General features: G+C 43.8%; 1 protein-coding gene across 2 annotated transcripts in view; it reads right to left on the bottom strand.

Annotated features, from left to right (window-relative positions):
• Positions 1-17,101: 17,101 nt before the first annotated feature.
• LOC142786698 (uncharacterized) overlaps positions 17,102-22,078 on the bottom strand; it is a 76,037-nt gene continuing 71,060 nt past the window's right edge. For both annotated transcript variants that reach the window (XM_075884337.1, XM_075884338.1), the window contains 2 exons: positions 19,180-19,209; positions 17,102-17,837 (listed from right to left, as the gene is read on the bottom strand). In XM_075884337.1, the coding sequence (XP_075740452.1) occupies positions 17,586-17,837; positions 19,180-19,209 (282 nt within the window). In that variant the 3' untranslated portion in view covers positions 17,102-17,585. The remainder of the gene's footprint in view (positions 17,838-19,179; positions 19,210-22,078) is intronic.

The following is a 22,078-nucleotide window of genomic DNA, read 5'->3' as shown; positions in this document are numbered from 1 at the left end:
GAGAGGGAGTCCTGTCAAAAAAACTTGCCGCATTTTTTGTGTTGGTGATAGATGAGTTTGAGTGCTATCCAGCTGCTGCTTTGTTTTTCTTTTTTCAGTCGTGCTGCCATTGCCGTGACTGCAGTTTTTTTTTGGTGAAAGACGGTAGTTACGTTTTGTGGACAGAACAGGTAAAACTGTTCAAACGTTCGCCTTTATATCCTCTCTGAGAACATAACCTTTCTTTCTATCACTTTCTAACGAAAAGTGCAAAGACGTAGCTTTGACCTGGACAGTGCAACAACGTTGTTTGTAAAGAGATCAGGGGAAAAGATCATTTCAGGAAGCCTGGTACGCACGTCGTGACATTACCATGTTCCTCACCTTCCATGGCCTCCGAGGTTGCACGGATCTGTAGGTTGAGTAAACTAGTAGGCTTTCCCCTAGTTTTTTCAGTACACGTGAAAATGCAGTTGGCTTAGGTGTCGTACTGTTTGAACCTTTTCTTGCTTGTTTATTTTTATGTCGTAGTGAAGTTCTTTTAAAGTGAAGCATTTCTTAGCGAACTTCGGCTACTTTGAGCGAATCTATCTATCTATCTATCTATCTATCTATCTATCTATCTATCTATCTATCTATCTATCAATCTATCTATCTATCTATCTATCTATCTATCTATCTAGCCGCTTAAGTTTGGGTGCACTCGTGGTCACCTCCTTAACTTGGCGTGACCTAAAAGTAGCATGGTAGGGTCAGATGGTTTAACCAATATGACGGGCTCGTTAACACATGAATATTGTCACAACCCGGTCGCGTATGTCCTCAAACACTTCCTGCCAGACTGTGGTACATACCAATGGGCGTGTATGAGCCACTAGTATGAGGTGATTGAAACTGTATGTACCACAGGTGATTAAAACATAGTATTCTACCCAGTAACGGTGAGAACACGCACGGACAATTTTAACTTCTCGACATTGGTAGCGTCGACCCAACGACTGCACGAATAAATGTAAGGGTACCAGCTGGATTCAAACCCAAGCACTATGCGTGGCAATGAAGCATTTCACCACGAAGCTACGCCAGGTCTCGAAACTATACTTTTCAAATAGACGCTAATCTTCGTGAAACGTCAATAGTAGTTGCAGTGCTGCCTACCCAATTTTATAAGCATTACTTATGCACTCCTTTCACACAGCTGTCACGTTCACAACACGTGAATTGTGCTTGATTTATGTAGCAGTTTCCCGGGCCAGCATTCTCGCCAGCATCAGCGCTTCATATCAACTTCTGGTGTTGCTAATACGCATAATCCAGTTGGCATGGTTTCGCAAATGCAAACAACTGTATATATAAACGTGTGTCACTCTTAAACATATGTCTATGCGTGTAACATTTGTACATATTTATAGCGTCATATTATGATGTTTCGCTCAAAAAAACCTTCCCTCCGCAAGCTTCGCATAACAATGATTTCCAAGTGCGTGGGATCTGCCAAATTATTTTTTTTCATTTTGTGCTTGAGGCTGTTTGTTTTAAGAAAATACGTGCTCATTCAAAAACTACTTTGAAAAAATGCTCACTACGACAAGTATTAAAACAGAGCGAGCAGTGCAACAGAAAAAACAATTGTAACATATTACGAACTAATGTGAAAGAGAGTTGAAGCTACGCATTACGCATTTCCTGAAGACACGCCACAGCAATGAAAAGTGTAAAGGCCTACTTTGCTAGAATGATAAGGATGAGCACGTAAAGATGCAATAATCAAAAATATTATTTGAAAAAAAAAATGAAAATGTTCGGGAGGGGTATGCCTTATGCTGTCTACAAGAGTAAAGAAATTCGATTAATTTAGTAAAAAGTTGCTTTTAATTGTTTTATCAATGATGGAGCTATATATTTAGCATTATATAGAAACCTTTCACCAGTTTTGATCTTTGTTCGCCTCAGGAGGTGCGTTTTCGTCGTGTAGCGGCTGTCTAACACGGGAGTACATGGGACCTGCTTCTTGATATTTAACACTCATCCTTTCTTTTTATGTGCGTATGTGTGTGCTCTGTTTTAAGAGTTAGTTGTTCTCATAATCTAGAAGGCTGCATAGAATAAATAGAGTGTCTGTAGCTTCAGTGTTCTCAGTTTTCGTGGCTATCGCGTGATTTGCATTTCTTTATTATATAGGTTTTTTGTCGCTGAATTCAACAGGAGTGAATCACCTGAAGCCTTGCGTCGTCACTGAATCCTATGGATGAGTCTCCGAGGTTGGTGAAAAGCTGTTCATGGTGGCTGCAATTTCTTCGTTTGTAGTGCTTCGTTTTGCAATATTCTGTAATTAATTTCGAAAGCGCTGGGCCTGAAACTTGTTTGCTGTTGATTTGATGTGATCTCTCTTCTTGTGTTGAGGTTTTAGTGGCTTTTTGAATGTTTGTATCTTGTATTCTTTTCCAAAAGGGTGGGTAATCTGCCAGAAACTGCTTATTTTTTTAATAAGTCAAACAATAAGAACTAAGTGCTTTCTCGAAGTCATTGTGCTAGAGCTCTGTGGGAAAAAAAATACGCGGCAACGAAGCAGTCCTTGCATAAGAATTCAGACTTCCTTCATCTTAACCAATGCGTGAGACTATCAGCATACAAAGAATAAACAGCGTAGCAAACAGTTAAGGATAACTATTCAATGCACTGGAATTCAGTCAGGACGAAGTAAGCACATTCGTAAAATACTCCAGAGGTGCCACACAAACGCTCAGGATAGCCGGAGTGAAAAACTCGCGAAAAATGCTCCAGAGGTGCCACGTAATCACTCCGGCCAGCCGTAGAAAAATGCCAATAAGGAGTACTCCAGTGACCCTACAAAATTCCTCCGGCCAGCTGGACCTGAGCACAAACATTGCTACAGAGGTCCGGAACAAAAATTGCTCCAAATTGGTTGGACAATAAAAGTCAAGCGTTTCACTCTGAGCTCGGAGTAACTTTTTTGAAGCGTGGTATAGAAAGGAAAAAGAGAGAAATAGTAAAAACAAAATACAAAAAGAAAAGAAAGCAACAGTGCGACTGAACGAGATAGAAATCGAAATTGAGAAGCGTAAAGAAGGATATGAAGAAAACGAAACATCAAGAAAGGTGAAGAAAAAAGAAAGAGAGAAAGCAATACAATAAGCATCGACAAACAAGACAAGCACAAAGGGCAGAAGTGTTCCTCGTGACTGGTTGGCTGATTGATATAGGTGCGTGTGCCTTCCAATAAATTTTATGAACGAGTTCAGTACCTGTGTCTTCTCTTTTATAGTCACTGTGTAACATACTTAATGCTCGACCCTTGCTATGTTGCGCCTTTCACATTATATTGCCCCACTTGCTGTGCTATTATCTTTTTTGTTTACTTTTCATTCCAGTCAACCCCTTATTGGCTGCATAACGCTTAAAACGCGTCGCAATCTGAATAAAGTCGAATTCGTTTTCTTGGCACTGATGGGGCGTCTGTTTTTTTTGGGCCGACTGTCGTCCTTTCACCAAGTGCGTAACAGCTGCTGGCAGCAGTGGCGACGGTATGGAGCGTACGCCAGAGGCAGCCTTGGAGTCCGCTTTGGTGAGAGTACTGCTTACTAGACTTCATTGGAAGCATTAGAAGCACTTACTTGATAGTCAAGGGTTTTTTATCGTTGTTGACTTTGCTAAATAGTAGTACACGTTAAAAAGGCACTTAATAAGAGCCGGCGTGATGCTCACGCCGTTAACAAAACGAAACCTGTAGTGTTGCTAGCTGAAGAGCTCGGTATCCCTGTCCGGAAGTTGATGCGGAAGCTTGAACTTATTGATGCTATAACGAAATGTAGTGGAAATGACGACCGCGTGTTGGAAAGCAGTTTCCCGAATACTTACAAACGAGAGGTAGAACTGAAGTTAAAAGAGACACAATTGCATAACCATGAACGCAATGATAGATTTGACATGCATGGGTACAAGCAAGCTTTCAAGGCTAAGAGTGACATAACTTGAACTTGCATTTCGTTAGCTTCCAGAGGACGTGCACAAGATCAGCACTTGAAAAAGAGACCTGGTAGCGACGCCTGTTGGCAATACTTACAAGTGAGACAACTAATGTATTCGCGAGAATGCCAGATGAAGATGCTGGTGATTACAATAACGTTAAGCTTCAGTTGAGTCAAATGAATAACTTGTCAACGAAAGCCTTGAGGACGAAGTTTCGTAACACGAGGCGTGTCCAAGAAAAGTCATTCTCCGAGTTTGCGTTCTGGTCTATGAGCTTGTTAGAGGAATGGTTTAAGGGCGCCAAAACATAAGAGGAGTAACGACGTCTTGTTGAACTATTTCCGCTTGGGAAGTTTTCGCGTCTATTACGGAGCAAATGCGTATGTGGATTCAAAAGAAGTCAAACATCGAGATGTTGCAGACGACAGCTTGCTTGGCAGACGTCTTGTTGAACTATTCCCGCTTGGGAAGTTTTCGCGTCTATTACGGAGCAACTGCGTATGTGGATTCAGAAGAAGTCAAACATCGAGATGTTGCGGACGACAGCTTGCTTGGCAGACGAGTACCATTCTCGAAGACTTGAAAATAGTGAAGAACAGAGAAAGAAGCCATCGGGAGCATTCAAGACGTTTCAGAAAAGAACACAAAGAACTAATCAAGAAAGAACGGACTGTGTTCTCGCCGAAGGGCTTGCAATCAACTTGAGTGAACCGAACAGTTCCAAATTCGAAAAAGAAAGAAAAACGTATGTCTGTTATGAATGTCAACAGCCAGGCCACATCACAGCCGGTCGTCGACATCCCGCAGTGTCTGGCAGTTCGCTAACCAAAGAGACCGATTTACTTTTGCATCATACATAAGACAGGAGGGTTAACGGCATCCGTTTCAAGGTTCTGAGTGACACAGGGGCAACACAACTCATACACAACTCATACACAACTCGGTGAGTGTCTTTTTTCGTTAAATTTGTGTTCCGCTTGCACGTCCTCTGCTCCAGTGAATTTAACTGTCGGACTTTCCTAAGCTTGGACACTATGCTGCTTCTGACGTCGTTATTCCGTTTCTTCCGCTCGTTCGCTGAGCCATTTCAGTTCCTGTCAATCCAGCTGGCCAGATCAACCCTGCTCCAAGCATCTGCAACACACCACCCTGCCCAGCAATAATCGGTGCTCGGCGAGTAGTGCCTGTTCGGAAAATTACCTTCTCCTGGTCTTTCCAGCCAATATTCGTCATCGTGTTGCAGAAAGAAGAAGCACAGTGCCAACTCGTTTTTTCCCGTTTTGGCTACCTCAACGGCCAAGCCGCTATACACTTCGGCGTCTTCGCGCATGTGAAGCACAAAGACAATGTGACCATGTGAAACGTTTCGGTCTTGGGCGTGGAATAACCTGCCCACATTTTGGCATTCTGTTACTGTCACGGGTCCCGATAATTAGGGAGGCGATCGCCGGGCTAATTCCTAGCGCCGAAGTATCGGCCCCCCGAACCGCACCACGAAAGCGTGGACAATTTAGAAGTGGTCCTTTTTGGCGCGCCAGCGGACGCCGGCTGTGGCCCAAAGAACAAGTCAGAGCCGAGAGTTGATAAACAAAACAGAATTATATTCTCAATAATGGCAGATCAAAAACAATACACAAGTATGCACACTCCACAATAGTTGAATACAATATTTCACACACCAAACAACGTACTACACAGTACAATCAGCCACACTCGAAACAACGGACACAGACAACAATACGCACTACAATGCAGTCGCATGCATTGAACAACCAAGACACTTAAAGACTAAAGAGATAGAAAACCTATTCAGTCCAAAGTTCTTGGAACAAAAGTCTAGATAATACTCTTCCGAGAATCACTCACTTAAGGTCCAGCATTGTTCTCGTTCCGCGGCCCCCGAAGTTTCTCTTCCGGGAGACCTCGCCGAAGTTTCTCTTCCAGGAAACCTCGCTTCTTCGATTGGCCACTCTCCAAGCTTCAAACTTCTTCGCCGGAAACACGTCGGCTTCACACACGCAGCTGTTGCCACGCGTCTTCGCTCGATAGTGGTAAACACACACTCTTGCCTGTAGCTCGAGTCGTCAACCCTCAGGTGCAAATAATCTTCTTCTCCTGCTTTGTCGCTACGGACAAATTTTCGCCGACTACACGGCGGAATCCCTACGCGCTCTGGCGCTAACTTCCGTCTTCTCCTGATCTCTCGTCTCGGCTGCTTGATTAAATACCTTCCGCGCGAGATTCCAGAAAGTTCTCATCATTTCGTCGGCACGATGCGCAGCGAAGGTTGGGGGAAAGATCGAGACGATACGAGAGCCGTCCGCGTCAGATGACTCAACCCGGCATTACCACGCCCCTTTCCATCGAGAAATTTCGAGTGCTTGTTCGGCCACCGATGTGGGGTGAGGAGGATCGGCGAACCTACGATTTCGAGGGGAGAGAGTCGTGCGCCCGGGGAGTCTGGATGTTTGTTTTCTTTTTTTTTATCGTTGGCCTCGCGGCGTCTCTCCCGCGCGTTATCACGAGAATTTGGCGGCGCGCCCTTTTTGAGCGCTCGTTCTGTGACACTGCCCCCCACTCTGAGAATATTACCTCATAATATTCAAAACGACACAAACGAGCGCGAACAGTCACCACACACTCTGAAAGACTGTAAAGCAAACCGTCACTCATGACACTTCACATTCACAATAGATCACTCAATAAATACAATTGTACATGGTAATTCAATCTCACAACACATGCAATATAACCACAGGTGCATGAGTACAACACTCCATCACATGTTCCAGACAATACAAATGGACAAAGTTCTTTCATTACAACCATTGTACAATGCTATACATCACATCACCGCACAAACACTTCGACACTTGTGACACAGGATAACAAGAACATTAACACAACTTATAGCACTCAGCCCTGCCAAACACAAGTCGATTCCACCTCAGCACCTATCCGGTGTACCTTGAGCGGCGCTTGCGCCCTTTCTTACGGTGCTCTCTCAATCTCTTCTTATTGTTTTTGCTCGTTTTGTTCCGGCGAGCCCCTTCCAACGACGGTATCTGAGGCGGCGTCTCAGCCATCGTTGTCACTTCTGACACTGCTTACGAGTCATGACGCTCAACCGATCCTGCCCGGTTATTCAGCCGCTTGTTCACGTTCCGACAATTGGCCTGGCTGGCTGACTCCGTCACCTTTACACTGTCGCTCGGTTGAGGTCGTGCCGACGTAAGTACAGCTGCCCGGCACGTGAACTCATTCAGCACGATCATCTTCTCAATCGCGGTCTCTTGCGCCGCGGCTTCACCTTGGGCTCTAGTAAGATCCGTCATAGCCTGCTCCTCCACTGTATCTCGCGGTCGCTGGGTTGGCGAGGGCTCGCTCTATCTTAGGGTCTTCTCCCAAACATTCCGGATCATTCAGTCCTCGCGCCCCGTCGATGTTTCCGATGACAAGGTCGTACAGAGGGGTCGTTATGCATAAAGCAGTAACCTTCCCGCTGAAGTACGGGGTTTCAACCTCAATTTCTGCTTCGAGAAGCATCCGAACTGTACGGTCAATTAGGCAAACCGGTTTCGTTTTGCCTGTTAACTCACTTTCCCGCACCAAATTTTTTCGCACGATAACAGTGGAGCTGCCGGTATCTCTTAACACCGTAATCTTTTTGTCCGCAACTTTTCCAGGCAGCGTTGGCATTCCCTTCGAAACACCGGTTGGCTGTTTTGCCATTGCAGCACCCACAATAGGAATTTTCTCCCCATTTTTCAACTCTACGAATCCATCCGTGACGGCATTATTACTGAATTTCGGTGCCGCTTCCACACAAAATACCTCGTGAGTTTGACTCGCTCCGTTTCGACATGCGTCTGCTTTGTGCCCAGTCTGTCCACACTTAAAACATTTTACTACCGTAGGGCTCGTAAAGTTAGTACGACAGTTGCTCGCGCGATGACCCACTCGGTTACACAGAAAACATCGCGGAACACTCTCCGGTGCACGCTTCTTTTGTTCGGGTGCCGAATTTTTCGAATCTTTGGGACACTCCTACTTGACCTTGGCAAAATTAGTTCCACCTTGCGCTTCCGAAAATTGATCAGCCAATTCAAGCATTACTTCAAGTGATTCCGCCTTTCTCTCTTTCAAGTACAGCGACAGGCTTGGGTGGCAACTAGTGAGAAATTGCTCTCTAATAAGGAGCTCTCTAAGCTCATCGTACTCCTGCGCTGTCCCTGAAAGTTCAATCCATCTGTCGAAATAATGGCAAAGTCGGGCAGCATACTGCGTAGCCGTCTCACCATCAGCTGGCTTTCCTGTCCGAAATCTGTCCCGGAAACCTTCGACAGTAAATCTAAATCGCTTCAGCAAAGCAGTTTTCACCTTTGCATAGTTGGCTGAATCGGTCGGCGTCAGCCTACCGTACACACTGAGCGCTTCACCACTCAAGCAAGTACTCAAAGCAGTTGCCCATTGATGTTCCGGCCAATTCTGGCTCCTCGCAATCGTCTCAAATCGGTGAAGGTACGCGTCAAGGTCGTCCTTCCTTTCATCAAACGCTACGAGCAGCTTGCTTGGGTTCAAGCGGAAGCCATGACCTTCCCGTTCGCTGCTTACAACTCTAGCTTGGACGGGAGTTTCACTTCGCTGTTGCAAACGGAGCCGCTCGAGTTCCATCTCGTGCTGCCGCTGCCGTTCCCTTTCAGCCATCTCCGCTTCTCTTTCTTCTCTCGCCCTCTCAGCGGCCAGCTTTTGTCTCTCCAGCTCCAACTTCAACTGCTGCTCACTTTCTTCCTTGAGCTGTCGCTCTTTTGCCTCTCTTTCTTCTTTCAGCTGTCGCCCCTTTGCTTCTCTTTCTTCTTTCGCCCTTTCAGTGGCCAGCCTTTCTCTCTCCAATACAGCTGCTTTTTCTTCCTTGGCCCTCTCAGCTGCCAACCTCTCTCTTTCCAACTCAGCAGCTTTTTCTTCCTTGGCTCTCTCAGCTGCCAACTTCTCTCTCTCCAACTCAGCTTCTTTTCCCGCTTTGGCTCTTTCGATCGCCAACCTTTCTTTTTCCAGCTCAGCTGCCTTTTCTTCTTTGGCCCTCTCTTTTTCTTCTTTTTTTCTTCTGGGTGACCCACTTCCGTAGTTCGGTGCCAGAAAGACCCATCTTCTCACCAAGAGCGACTAACTTTTCGAGATCCATTGTGTCTCGCAATTAAAACCTTTCCGTGTGCAAAAACTATCTTCCTAACTCAGTATATCGGAACACTCTCCTGCACTCGTCAACGAGAACACTGAGCAACACACAAAATCGTTTCGATAGCAGTATCAACAAATCGAGGCTCTTTCTCACTACTTTGGACACACTGTGCACCAAAAGGTCTTGTCGCGGACGTCAGATTAATTGTCACGGGTCCCCATAATTAGGGAGGTGATCGCCGGGCTAATTCCAAGGGCCCCCCGAACCGCACCACGAAAGCGTGGACAATTTAGAAGTGGTCCTTTTTGGCGCGCCAGCGGACGCCGGCTGTGGCCCAAAGAACAAGTCAGAGCCGAGAGTTGATAAACAAAACAGAATTATATTCTCAATAATGGCAGATCAAAAACAATACACAAGTATGCACACTCCACAATAGTTGAATACAATATTTCACACACCAAACAACGTACTACACAGTACAATCAGCCACACTCGAAACAACGGACACAGACAACAATACGCACTACAATGCAGTCGCATGCATTGAACAACCAAGACACTTAAAGACTAAAGAGATAGAAAACCTATTCAGTCCAAAGTTCTTGGAACAAAAGTCTAGATGATACTCTTCTGAGAATCACTCACTCAAGGTCCAGCGTTGTTGTCATTCCGCGGCCCCTGAAGTTTCTCTTCCGGGAAACCTCGCCAAAGTTTGTCTTCCAGGAAACCTCGCTTCTTCAATTGGCCACTCTCCAAGCTTCAAACTTCTTCGCCGGAAACACGTCGGCTTCACACACGCAGCTGTTGCCACGCGTCTTCGCTCGATAGTGGTAAACACACACTCTTGCCTGTAGCTCGAGTCGTCACCCCTCCGGTGGAAATAATCTTCTTCTCCTGCTTTGTCTCTACGGACAAAACCTTCGCCGACTACACGGCGGAATCCCTACGCGCTCTGGCGCTAACTTCCGTTTTCTCCTGATCTCTCGTCTCGGCTGCTCGATTAAATACCTTCAGCGCGAGATTCCAGAAAGTTCTCAACATTTCGTCGGCGCGATGCGCAGCGAAGGTTGGGGGAAAGGTCGAGACGATACGAGGGCCGTCCGCGTCGGATGACTCAACCCGGCATTACCACGCCCTTTTCCATCGAGAAATTTCGAGTGCTTGCTCGGCCGCCGATGTGGGGTGAGGAGGTTCGGCGAACCTATGCTTCCGAGGGGAGAGAGTCGCGCGCCCGGGGAGTCTGGATGTTTGTTTTCTTTTTTTTAATCGTTGGCCTCGCGGCGTCTCTCCCGCGCGTTATTACGAGAGTTTGGCGGCGCGCCCTTTTTGAGCGCTCGTTCTGTGACACTGAGAATTTGGCGGCACGCCCTTTTTGAGCGCTCGTTCTGTGACAGTTACTACCTCCAGCCGTTCAGGAAGCGTAATCCTCTTCAACGTTTTCCGATGCGGGTAGTTTCGGTCGAGTTGTACCATGTGCAGCAATCGCCTCTTGATATGTTGCGGCTTTCAGAGAAGATTGGTCTGCTTGCTGTGTTCCTAATGTTTTTTTTTTTTGAATTTGACGCATTTGTTAGATAACTTCAGCTACTTTAAGCATATCTATCTATCTATCTATCTATCTATCTATCTATCTATCTATCTATCTATCTCTCTATCTATCTAGCCTCCTACGTCTTTTGGCTCTCGTAGCCGTCTCGATAATGGTATCGATACATAAATTGGTATGGCGCAACATGACGGTAGGACAAGCATCACTAGCTAGCCATAAGATAAAACTAAGACATGTATGTGATGAATGTCATGAAGTACTCTTCATGGTCTTGCTGCTCTTGTGGTGGATTCGTTGACATTCGTGGATTCGCGGATTCATTGACTTGACATTTTGCAAAAGTGATATTGTATGACAAGGCTGCATATTGATCAAAAGTGGGAGACCCTAACATGAAAATCTTGACCTCAACATCATGATTTTTATGTTATGACTAGTAATGACTACACAACACTCTCATGGTGTGCTCACGGTCGTTTCGCTAGCTTTACAAATATCAAATTGGTATTATGGGACGTGAGTGAATGACGAAGGTACATGACTATTGCAAACATGATAATCATGATATGCATGTCATCCAAAACATGACTACATGCTACGCTAATTGTGTGCTCGTGGTCATTTCGCTAACTTCACATATACCGAATTTGCTATAACTGGACTTGAATAGATGACAAAGATACGAAAGTGTTTCAAACACATAATTATGATGTGCGTGTCTTGGAAAACATCGCTACATGCTATCCTCATGGCGTGCTCGCAGGTGTTTCGTTAGTTCTACATATGACAAATTTGGTATCAAGTGGCGTGAATAGACGACGAAAATAAATCACCCGTTAATACATGATATTCATGATATGCGTGTTAAGTACAACATGACAAGCTACACTAATAGCGTGCTCGTGGACGTTTCCCTAGCTACTCCAATGCGAAATTTGGTATCACGTTACGTGAATAGACGACTAAGATAAGTGACATGTCTGAACTAGATAATCTTGATATGCGTTCAATGTAAAACAACACTACATGCTAGACTCATAGTGCGCTCGCGGCCGTTTAACTAGCTCCATATATACAAAATACGACATTACGTGACGTGAATGGACGATAAATGTAAATGACACTTCTGAAGATGATACTGATGTTATTCGTCTCTTGTAAAAAAAAGACGACATGCTACGCGCATGGCGTGCTCGCGGTCGTTTTGCCAACTCCACATATGCTGAAATTAGAGGTGACGTGAATAGACGATGAAGGTAAATGACACGTCAAAACATGGCAATCTTGATATGCGTGTCTTGTGAAACATGCTTACATGCTACGCTCATAGCGTGTTCGTGGGCATTTCGCTAACTCCACATATACCAAATGTGATATTACGAGACGTCAACAGACAACGAAAGTAATTGGTACGTCCAATCATAAAAATCAAGGCATGAAAGCCATGTCCGGCATACTTTACTTGCACCTCGTAACGTTGTGCTCATCCTAAATTTACATATTAACCAACCTCACTCGTGCTTCGCATGTCGTCGTTTCCCGTGGTACGTAGAATCTGCCAGTTTTTTTCTTTCCTGCTAACCACTGATTGGCTGCATAACGTTTAAAAGTCGTCAGAAACTTAATACATCAGGATTTGTCCTGCTGCCACTGCTTGGGTTGTTTGTTTCATAAGCCGGCTGTCGTCCAGCCTCGGAATACGTAAGATTCGTTTCTCTTTTTGTTTTGCGCTCCTTTCATTTCACAGGTAGGATACACCAACTAACCCAACTTTCTTTTCTAAGGCAGAAAAAAATTGAGAAAGAAAATGAAAAACAACAACAAAGAAAGAGAACTGCCTAACATAGCCAAAAAACAGCAACAGAGTACACCCTATCGATCCCAGAAGCTCCTTTATTTCCCTAGCATAGCGCATGTGGGTGCAAGCTGAGCGAAATTTCTTTCCGGGAAAGGAAAAGAAATATTGCTAAGAAGGACTATAATAGTTTCAGGGTTGTGTTTTGATGAAGCCACAACCACCGCAAAGGGCTGTTATTGAAAGTTCCATACTAAGCGATTCAGTCTTATCTATGCGCATGAGTACTCTCCTTGAATTTCATCGTCCTCGACGGTACACCGTAGTTCTGGTGGCTTGATTGTTGTCGCCGGGACTCTGGTTTAGGGAAATCATTTTCGAAGTAGACCGCTTTGTCGATGATGTTATCCAATTGACTTAAAAAAACCAGGTCTGTGCGCAATGCGCAGCACAGTCACAGCAAAAGCAGGAAGAGGGGCCTTTCAGAACCTTCTGTCAACACTCTGAGTAACTGCTACAAGCGCACTATCTGGAAACACAGTGCACCATTGTTAAATATAATTTATAGCTAGCAGGCAGCCATTATTTATGCTGTCCTTCGCCATTCTTCAGAGAAGCGTCGTATCCGCTAAACATTTGCAAGAAAGTTTGTGCCAAATTGTCATGCAGTGACTTACGACGACGAGAAATAATGCCTTAAGTGGGTATGTGCCACAGTTAATAAGTGATCAAAAGTATACTGTTGTAATCAATTGGCGCGTTGCACGACCCACCCTAAGGCAAGTTTGCCAACAAGTTCCAAAGAGTGGCGTGGCTGAGTGATAGAATATTCGGCTGGTACGCAGTGAACCCTAGTGTGAACCCCACTGTGTCCTTGATGTTTTGATATTTACAGATTTTTTTCAATTTCTCGTGATATTGGTTACGGACACCGGTGGCGGCGGTGCAAAACTACAGTTGCACGCGTGAATTGTGCTGTGATCTCACGGAAGCTTTCGCTGTAAAGCGTAAACTACTCTTCCTGCTGGCACATACGTAGCTTTCAGCCAAGAAACAAGCATACTGAAATCCAAAAATGGATGGAGACATCCAGAGGTGCAATTTGGGCGCTGCGCTTTAGCGTTTAGCGAACTTGCTATTTCGGATACACAGGTTGCGGTGCACTCTCGAGGTCTTCGAATGAAACACGATCATTCACCGCCCGAGCTCGTTTCAAAGAAAGGCCGAATCAACACTCCCTCGGCACGCAATACGCTCGAATTTTGCCAGGGATAAATTTATTTTTTATCACTTGGTGATAAAAAATAAATTTTATCATTTTTTATCACTTTATCACGGTGGTGTGGCTTTTACCTCGTGCTCAATTCGCTAAGGGTAGTCAGGGAATGTTGTGGGTATGGCATTGGCCTCGGAGTGCCATTTATCGCGAATGGTTTTGTTCAAAGCGTCGTTGACAGTAATATATAACGTGTGCGCTACGAAACCCTCGTCAAAATTTCTTGCGCAAACCACAGCAGTAAGTGTTAGTCTCACTTACTATTTTGTACCATTCCTCGAGGCATGCTTCACCAGAAGTGACCGTGAATGAAACTGTATGCATTGTTTGTTCGAGTGGAAACCAGTTGTGTTGAACGGTACGCAATTCCGACAATCACTCCCTAACTCTTTGATTATACAGACAATAAACACACAACCGGGTAATAACACTGAAAACGTAAACGTATAAATTGACGCAAAGGCTGAACATGCGCTGTACAAAAAAGACCCGCACTGTTTGCATGGTTCGATGAATGTATGGATGCTATGACCGTCCCCTTCATACTAGGGTGGCGACATGTGTGTCAACTAGCAAACAAATATATATACATTTGTTTTTTTAATTTTAAATTTGGTTTAAATCTCTTATTTTCTGTGTCGAGGAAATCTATCTTGCTGTAGAAAAAAAAGATGCGCATCTGTAGCCCAGTCCTATGCCCTGATTGATTGATTGATATGTGGGGTTTAACGTCCCAAAACCACTCTATGATTATGAGAGACGCCGTAGTGGAGGGCTCCGGAAATTTAGACCACCTGGGGTTCTTTAACGTGCACCCAAATCTCAGCACACGGGCCTACAACATTTCCGCCTCCATCGGAAATGCAGCCGCCGCAGCCGGGATTCGAACCCGCGCCCTGCGGGGTCCTATGCCCTTTATGGTTCAATGTTCTTATTTATCACACAACTTACCTTGTCTTTTTTCTCTAGATTTCTGTCACCAATTTTTTCTCAGACGCGTGCGTGTTGATCTTTCTATTCTCGTTACTAAAACCTGAGGCTTAAAGTAAGCTCGTGCCCTAGTGCACCGTCTGGATGTATATCTTCGCATTCAATCAGAACATGCTCCAACGTATAACTATTTCGCCGACAGCATGTGCATTGTTCGCCTTCTATACTAAATCTTGTTGTACAACTACGCGTTCTCTCACAACCCACTACAAGAAGTAAAACATGTTCCTTTGAATTGTCATAATTTCACAAATTCTTTCATTCAGCCACACGTGACAACCAGCTCATCCAACCAGTCCATCGAGGCCATCGCAGAAGTCATCCAAACGCTGTAATTCCGCCACGTGCTCACACCACATCATTTCAACAGTCATTCTTTTTGCGCACCGCCCGAGACTGGAATGACCTTCCGGAAGAGGCGGCTGTCATCCGGGATTCTGCGCGCTTCAGGAATGCCATACAAGCAGCAGACTCAACTGCATCTTAACCATTACTTTTGATACCGCCTTTCATCGCCCACCCCTCATGTAAAGTTCCATACGGAACCTTTGAGGATATAATAAATAAATAAAAATAAAAAATAAATAAAGCGATGCGCTCCCTATTTAATTTTTACCCTTTTTGTAGTAAATCAAAGCTGATTTTTTTCTGTATTTCTGCCATTTGGTATATCCTCTACGCCTTTCTAAATTTTCGTTTAACCCTCTTTGTTTTCATAGCACTTATACTCCCAGCCGTATATTTATTTCTGAGCCATCTACTTTTTTATCTATAATGTATGTCAATTCTATTCTTTGGCAAATCATAAAATACCTTTTCTGCCTATCTACTTTCTTTTAAATCTTTTAGCCTCTATTCGAACCTAATTTTGCTCTGAGAATTCCTCGCCTCGAAACTTTTCTACGTCATATCGCCCTTTACAACCTCACTTGTCTTTCTGTGAGCACCCAGTGCACGGCGTCCCACAGTCGTTTGATTTGCAGCCATTCTTGATTGTACCTGTGACCTCGCGCCCATCACGGAGTTCCGAAGAGTAATTCCCAGAGCCATTCCCCCTTTCCACAAACCTCGAAGCACTTCATACCCACTCCATCCTCACAACTCACTGTGCTTCATTATTGCAGCATTTGTTTCCCCCTTTCTGGCCGAAGCCTTCTCATGTGCTTCCACGAATGTATCAACCTAATTTGCCCATTTTCCAAAGTAAATGTATTTACACTACTTTGGAAAATACAGTAATCCTTGTGCTATGTAGGACAATACAAAGGACAAAGAAGAAGAACACGCTCGGGTGCTATATTAGGAAAAGACGAACCTGCTTGTGTTATCTCAATTCATGCGTCAAGGCCTCTACTTGGGTGTCATGATATTATCAATAAAAAAATGACAACTACCCGTCCGTTGCACATAGTTACAAGAAAATTAGTACAAATTTCTTCGAAAGAAAAGCCTTTTATTTGCTTGAAAGTTCCTCCTGGTGCGACTATTGAACTCGGGACCAATGTCTTTGCAATGCAGTCACTCAACCAGGGAACTGGTGATTGGCTGCGCAAGGGCGAATTTATCGACAGCTCGAAGCACAATGACAAAATTAATGCATTTGAGGTCTGCAGAGACCCGCAAGGGTGTGCTAGGGTTAACGAAGGAAAAAAGAGACCACCAATCATACGTGGCACAAAGCCACAACGACCAGGTTGAATTTTTCGGCAACTGAGAGTCTTTTATTTCTCTTTCAGGAAATCAAGAATTTTTCGTTGATTTCAAGCCACATCAAAGGTTTATGGTCTCGTAGGTATTGCAGCATATTACATAACTGAAATTGCTGTGATAGAAGAACCACATAATTATAGATTGGTACAGACGAACTTTTGCCTTCCACTATATTGTCAGCCTGGTAAGGTTGAGAAAAAAATCTTTTTCCAAACTTTAACTCAGTTGGCAAAGTGAACTTTGCTCGCCGTGATATTGGAGTTGGGGGGCTCGAATGCTCTCGCGAAGGTCGCAGGTTTGATACCAACCGTGGCGGTCGCATTCTGATGAAGGTGAAATGCTAGAGTCTCACGTAGCGTGCGTTGTCAGAGCACGTTATAAAACAGCAGTTGGTTGAAATTTCTGAAGTTTTTCGCAATGGCGCCTTTCATAACCGTAGCGTCGTGGAAGGACGGGAAGCACCACAATGTACATAGGTAAAAAAAACCTCGGCAAGACAGTCGGTGTTCAAGAAGCAAGCAAAATCTTGGCATAACTTATGCATTAAAATTCTCCCCCGAAGAATCACGGTTCAGAAAGCTAAAGGAAACTAACAAAATCAAGAACTAGAAATTAAGAAGTGAGTCGACAAGATAATGATTCAATAAGATTTATTCGTTATTGCCTCACGGGAGCATGCATAGAAAAGATACAGCATCATGCTATTTTTTTCTTTACCAAATAGTGCTGTCACTTTGATGTACTATTGTTTCTCGACATACCTGGGAACGCCCGCAAGATGCGTTGTATTGATTAGCAAGCATATATACGGCACAACAGAGTGGCCGATGCATTGTTCTAGTTAAAAGCAGAGTGTCACCAGATGTGCTTTAGCGTAGCTGCTGTTATTTCAATTTTAAGGAACTACAAGGACATGTGGGACGCTCACATTAAACGATATATAAATGCCTTGGTCTAATATAAGCAGTTATCAATTCGTTAGTGAGCCGAAAAAGTATCGTCCAACATTTACTGCGTGTCCAAAGCCTGTGCCAAAAATAAGCTGAAAATCTACCATTTTCACTTTTGCTAGACCTATAAAAAAAGCACCTCGGCAAAATAGTTCAGTTGTTTGTGTTCAGTGCTTGCGTGTCCTGTTGCCCCTTTTCAGGAACCAGTCATCTTTTTTCTTCTGCTTTTCATTTTTCTTCTTCTTGCGCCTATTATCTTTGGGTTTCTTCCGCACATTGCCTTGATTATTCCCTCCAATTGCTTTTACGCGTTCAGGCCAATCATTCAGCACGTAGCTGTGAATGGCCCCCCTCTTCATCCGCTTCAAGTATAGCCGTAGATCAGGAAGCGGACAGATACCATTTCTACATCGAGACCCCTGTAAAAAGAAGCAATAGTGTTTTCACAAATCACAGCATTTTTTTCTAATGCTCCCTTTTCAATTTTTTATATGCGCTTATTTTGCTTGAGCTAGATTAACGGCTTACCGCCATATTTTCGATGTCTGTATCAGCGTTTTGCGAAATAATTCAGGCTGCAAACATTTTAGTTACAAATTATTTTTATAATATTTACTGGCCGAAGCGAATTTAGTGTCCCATCCGTACAATGGTCGTTCGCTATACTAAAAAATGGTTAGTTCTGAGAGCCACTGTAACTTCACGCATAGGTTTGGCGTTGCTTCATTGAGAATTAAAGGGATGTTCGATTGTTCATGTAGTTACGTTTACGCGTTCCAAAGTTCATTTCGTTTATTCACTTCCATTTTCACTTTGAATATACACTTTTATTCATTTGTGTATATTGAATTATTATCGTAGGCCCTTTCAACCATGCCACGAACAGCCTTTATCCTTTAGTTGTTCTGGGAATCAGTGTATAAGATGGGTTGTCAGGAATGCCTAAGTTGCAGTTTTTACAATATCTGATGAAATATTACACGCTAACTATTGGAACGGGATGCAGAATATGTCACATTCAACTGAACTCGGAGATTTCTATTGCCAACACGGTTTTTTATTAATACCTGCTGGTGCCAGATACCTGTTAATAACCCTGGCCAGCTGGGGCACTTTAACATGCAGCCATGGTGCAACTATATTTTTCTTCATGAGTGTTATCGAATTGCACTGCTACTAATTACACTGCAGCCGTGAAAATCAAACAAACGCGCGTTCCCGAGTATAACCAGTGCAGCTATGTAGTGAGTGATCAAATATTTAGCACTGCACTCTATTTTTACAAAAAAAATACAGTTCCTTTAGAAAATACAATAGCAATTTACGCCTTAGTTCTTGGTTGATTTTAATTGCACGTCCGAAAATCATAACAGCGATGCCTTGAACTTTATATATCAAAATACGGGTGCATTGTTCACAATTGGTACTGAATAACACCTGCACTGGGAATTCGCATTCCAAACAATATTCTATTCTTATATTTCTTTTTGTGAAAAGTTTTAACCATGTTCCTATTTCCATGCCAGGCAAGATTTACTGAAACTTTCGATAGTATCACTCAACGTTAGAGACTCTAATAGGCTGTCCATCTTAAATACTTCTCACAGACACAAATCTACAAAGCTCTTTAGTAACTAAACATTTGACAAAAAGTTAATAACATTTAATAGATTCGCATCAAAAGCAGAAAACTGGAATTACGCAGCACTATTCATATGAGTGAGAGTGCATGCTTATATAAAATAGAAGCTACTTTTTTACCTGCTGTACTTCTAATGGACTTGTCGTGACCTGTAATAAATATGGCCAGATTGATATTGAGAACATTTATAAACAAAGGTAAAGAGTGGCAAAGCATTCTATAATGCTGTCAGCGAAGAAATGGTTGGTATGATGCTTTATAACTTCTACACTGGTAACACAACTAGAAGGTCTCTCTCTTCATCATCATCATCATCATCATCATTATCATCTTTATCAACCTGAATAGGCCCACGGCAGGGACAACAAATCCTCGTACACGATACACCAATCAACCCATCTTGTGCTTGCTGTTGCCACTTTATACCTGCGAACTTTTTAATCTCAACGACCCACCTAACATTCTACCCCACCCCCTTTCATGCGTTTGCATTCTCTAGGAATGCAGTCAGTTACCCTAAAGGAGCAGTATATGCTCCATACGTGCAACGTGCCCCCCCCCCCGTGTCTATTCCTCCGGCTTGATACCTGACCCACTCTGCTCTATTGTATCATTTTTCTTTCCATCGCTCACTGCTTTGTCCCCAAATGAAGTTGAATTCTATTTTTGAAGCCTCCAGGTCTCCAACCTTCTTCTCCGTAGATGAGTACCGGCAAAATAACCCTGTTATATACCTTCATCCTAAGGGATTATGGCAACCTACTAGTCATTATTTGAGAATGCTTGGCGAGTGTGATTCACCCCAACTTTATTCATCTAGTTGTTTCACTCTCATGGTTCGGCTTTGGAAGATTAGGCACAATCATTTCTAATAAATATTTCACATAGTTTGTTTAAAACGTTTCACATATTTCGATTCCTCTATCTCCTTCACATTGTCGCTAAAATCTTTAATAACATTATCCGTCTATCCTACACGTCAAGAATTTGACACCTCCTATACAAACAGATTTTATTTGGCTGCATGGAAGTCACGACTTTTCTTAGTGCAACCTTTATGTCTTTATTGTTTCAGTTTCGTATAACGTTGAAGTTGTATCTTCTCATTATCATCATTCTCATCATCATCATCTTCGTCAGGGTGATTATGTAAAATCGGGCAAACGCCTGCCTCATGCTTCGCCAAACAACCTGAGCAAGTGCTTGCTGTGGTCACGTTGTACCCGCTACGTTCTTAATCTCATCTGCCCGCTTAATTTTCTGTCTACATTTCGCCCATGCGCTTTAGGTTGGAATCCACTCAGTTACTCCTAATGATTAGCAGTTATGTTGCATATGCAACACATGCCCTGGACATGTCTATTTCTTGTTCTTGGAGCCGACTAAGATGTCTTGAACACAACTTCGTTAACTGTTCAAGCCTGCTGTCTTTTCACTAAAAGTTACAAGTATGACTTTTCTTTCCGTTGGTCGCTTAGTCATGCTGAGTATAAAGTTAGGCAACGCTGTGGTGTTATAGTGGTTGAGGTACGTGGCTGCTGACTCGCAGGTCGGAGGATCGAATCCCAGCTGCGCCAGCTGCATGTCCGATGAAGGTGGAAATGTGGTACGCTCGTGTGCTCCGAGTCAGTGCTCGTTAAAGAACTGCAGGTGATCGAAAGCTCCGGAGACCTACACTACGGCGTTTCTCATAACAATAAGGTGGTTTTGGGACGTTAAACTACACATACCAATGAATTATTCAGATTAAGCTGAACCCAATGTGTAAGCCTTCAGGGTAGTAGGTTTTACAAGTAGTATGTAACATATAAATATTTTTATCTTCTGGGAGAGTGAAGATCTATCGTTGGTTGCGTGCTAATGCCTGACAACAGCGCTGAACATAATTCTTGTTTTTCTAGTTTAGCCTCATGGCGACTGGCCTCGAGACTTTGGAGTGGCGCCCTCTTGCATGTGACGTCAGTTTGTGGATGCCGCCCTCAACTGGCGGAAGAAGCCGCGAGAAGTCGGAGCCACTTCACCTGCTTTTAATCGTAGAGGTGCCGGCAGCTGTGACCTAATTCGAGGACGGGCATTAGGCGGCCTCCTCATTTGGCTTAACAATGAAGTTGTCATTCATTCATTCATTCATTCATTTATCTGCTCTCAACTGCTTTCCAGTAACCGCTGCTGCTGTGTGTGGATTGTTTGCCTCGCACAAAAAGTTTTTCGACCGAACAGACTCATGAAGGTCAACTAACGCCCACAACAAGTATGTGGGAGTGCGATTGTGAATTTATTTTTGTCGCAGCTCAAGCGACAAGATTAACAAACCTCCCAGACATAAACGTGGCAGCCTTTGGGGCAAGGGGGCTCAAGTCCCCTACTGAGTAAACTCAGGAAAGCTGAGCCACTTCCTATTCGCCAGTGGTCATGTTAGCTGCACGCTGGAGAAAACAGGAAGTAAAAAATATGAACTTATCCTTTACCGCAGTATTCGAACAAATATGTCCTTAACAAATAAACGTTATAAGACAAGGAACTGTGACAATATAATGAAATTTTCAACATTTCTCTTTTGACAATTTTGCATACAAGCTTTTGGAATTGCAAGCAGCCTATTCGACGCTCTCGCGACTTGTGCTGTAGCATCGCATAGCAGGCTAGCGCTTAACAGGGGCTTGTTGAGAAATGGATGAGCAGCCATCTGCTTGGCAAAGCCCACTGTCGACTTCGTTTCTATTTGAACATACCCAAACGGCCCTTCTTCTTCTTTTAATGTTGGTGCCGCATAAAACTTCTAACAGTAAAGAGGTCAGAAGAAGACGGGAATGCCACTTTTAGGCGGGCTGCTTTTCTTTGTCCTTGCATGTTGTGAGAACAGGAACGCCTGCTTCGGACTTTTTTGGACGGTGGTGTGGCTGAGCCTTAGGGGATTTTGACCTGTTAAAACTAACTGATGTTGCATTATACTTGCTTAGGCGATCGATTCAGCGTTTTGGCAGCATCCCTGTTGCCCTAGTGCCATCGAGTGGTAGA

The sequence above is a fragment of the Rhipicephalus microplus genome, unplaced genomic scaffold (assembly GCF_043290135.1).
Source record: "Rhipicephalus microplus isolate Deutch F79 unplaced genomic scaffold, USDA_Rmic scaffold_28, whole genome shotgun sequence".
In the NCBI taxonomy this organism is placed as follows: domain Eukaryota; kingdom Metazoa; phylum Arthropoda; class Arachnida; order Ixodida; family Ixodidae; genus Rhipicephalus; species Rhipicephalus microplus.
Note: the sequence above shows the minus strand (reverse complement) of the source record. Positions and strands in the feature narration are given on the sequence as shown.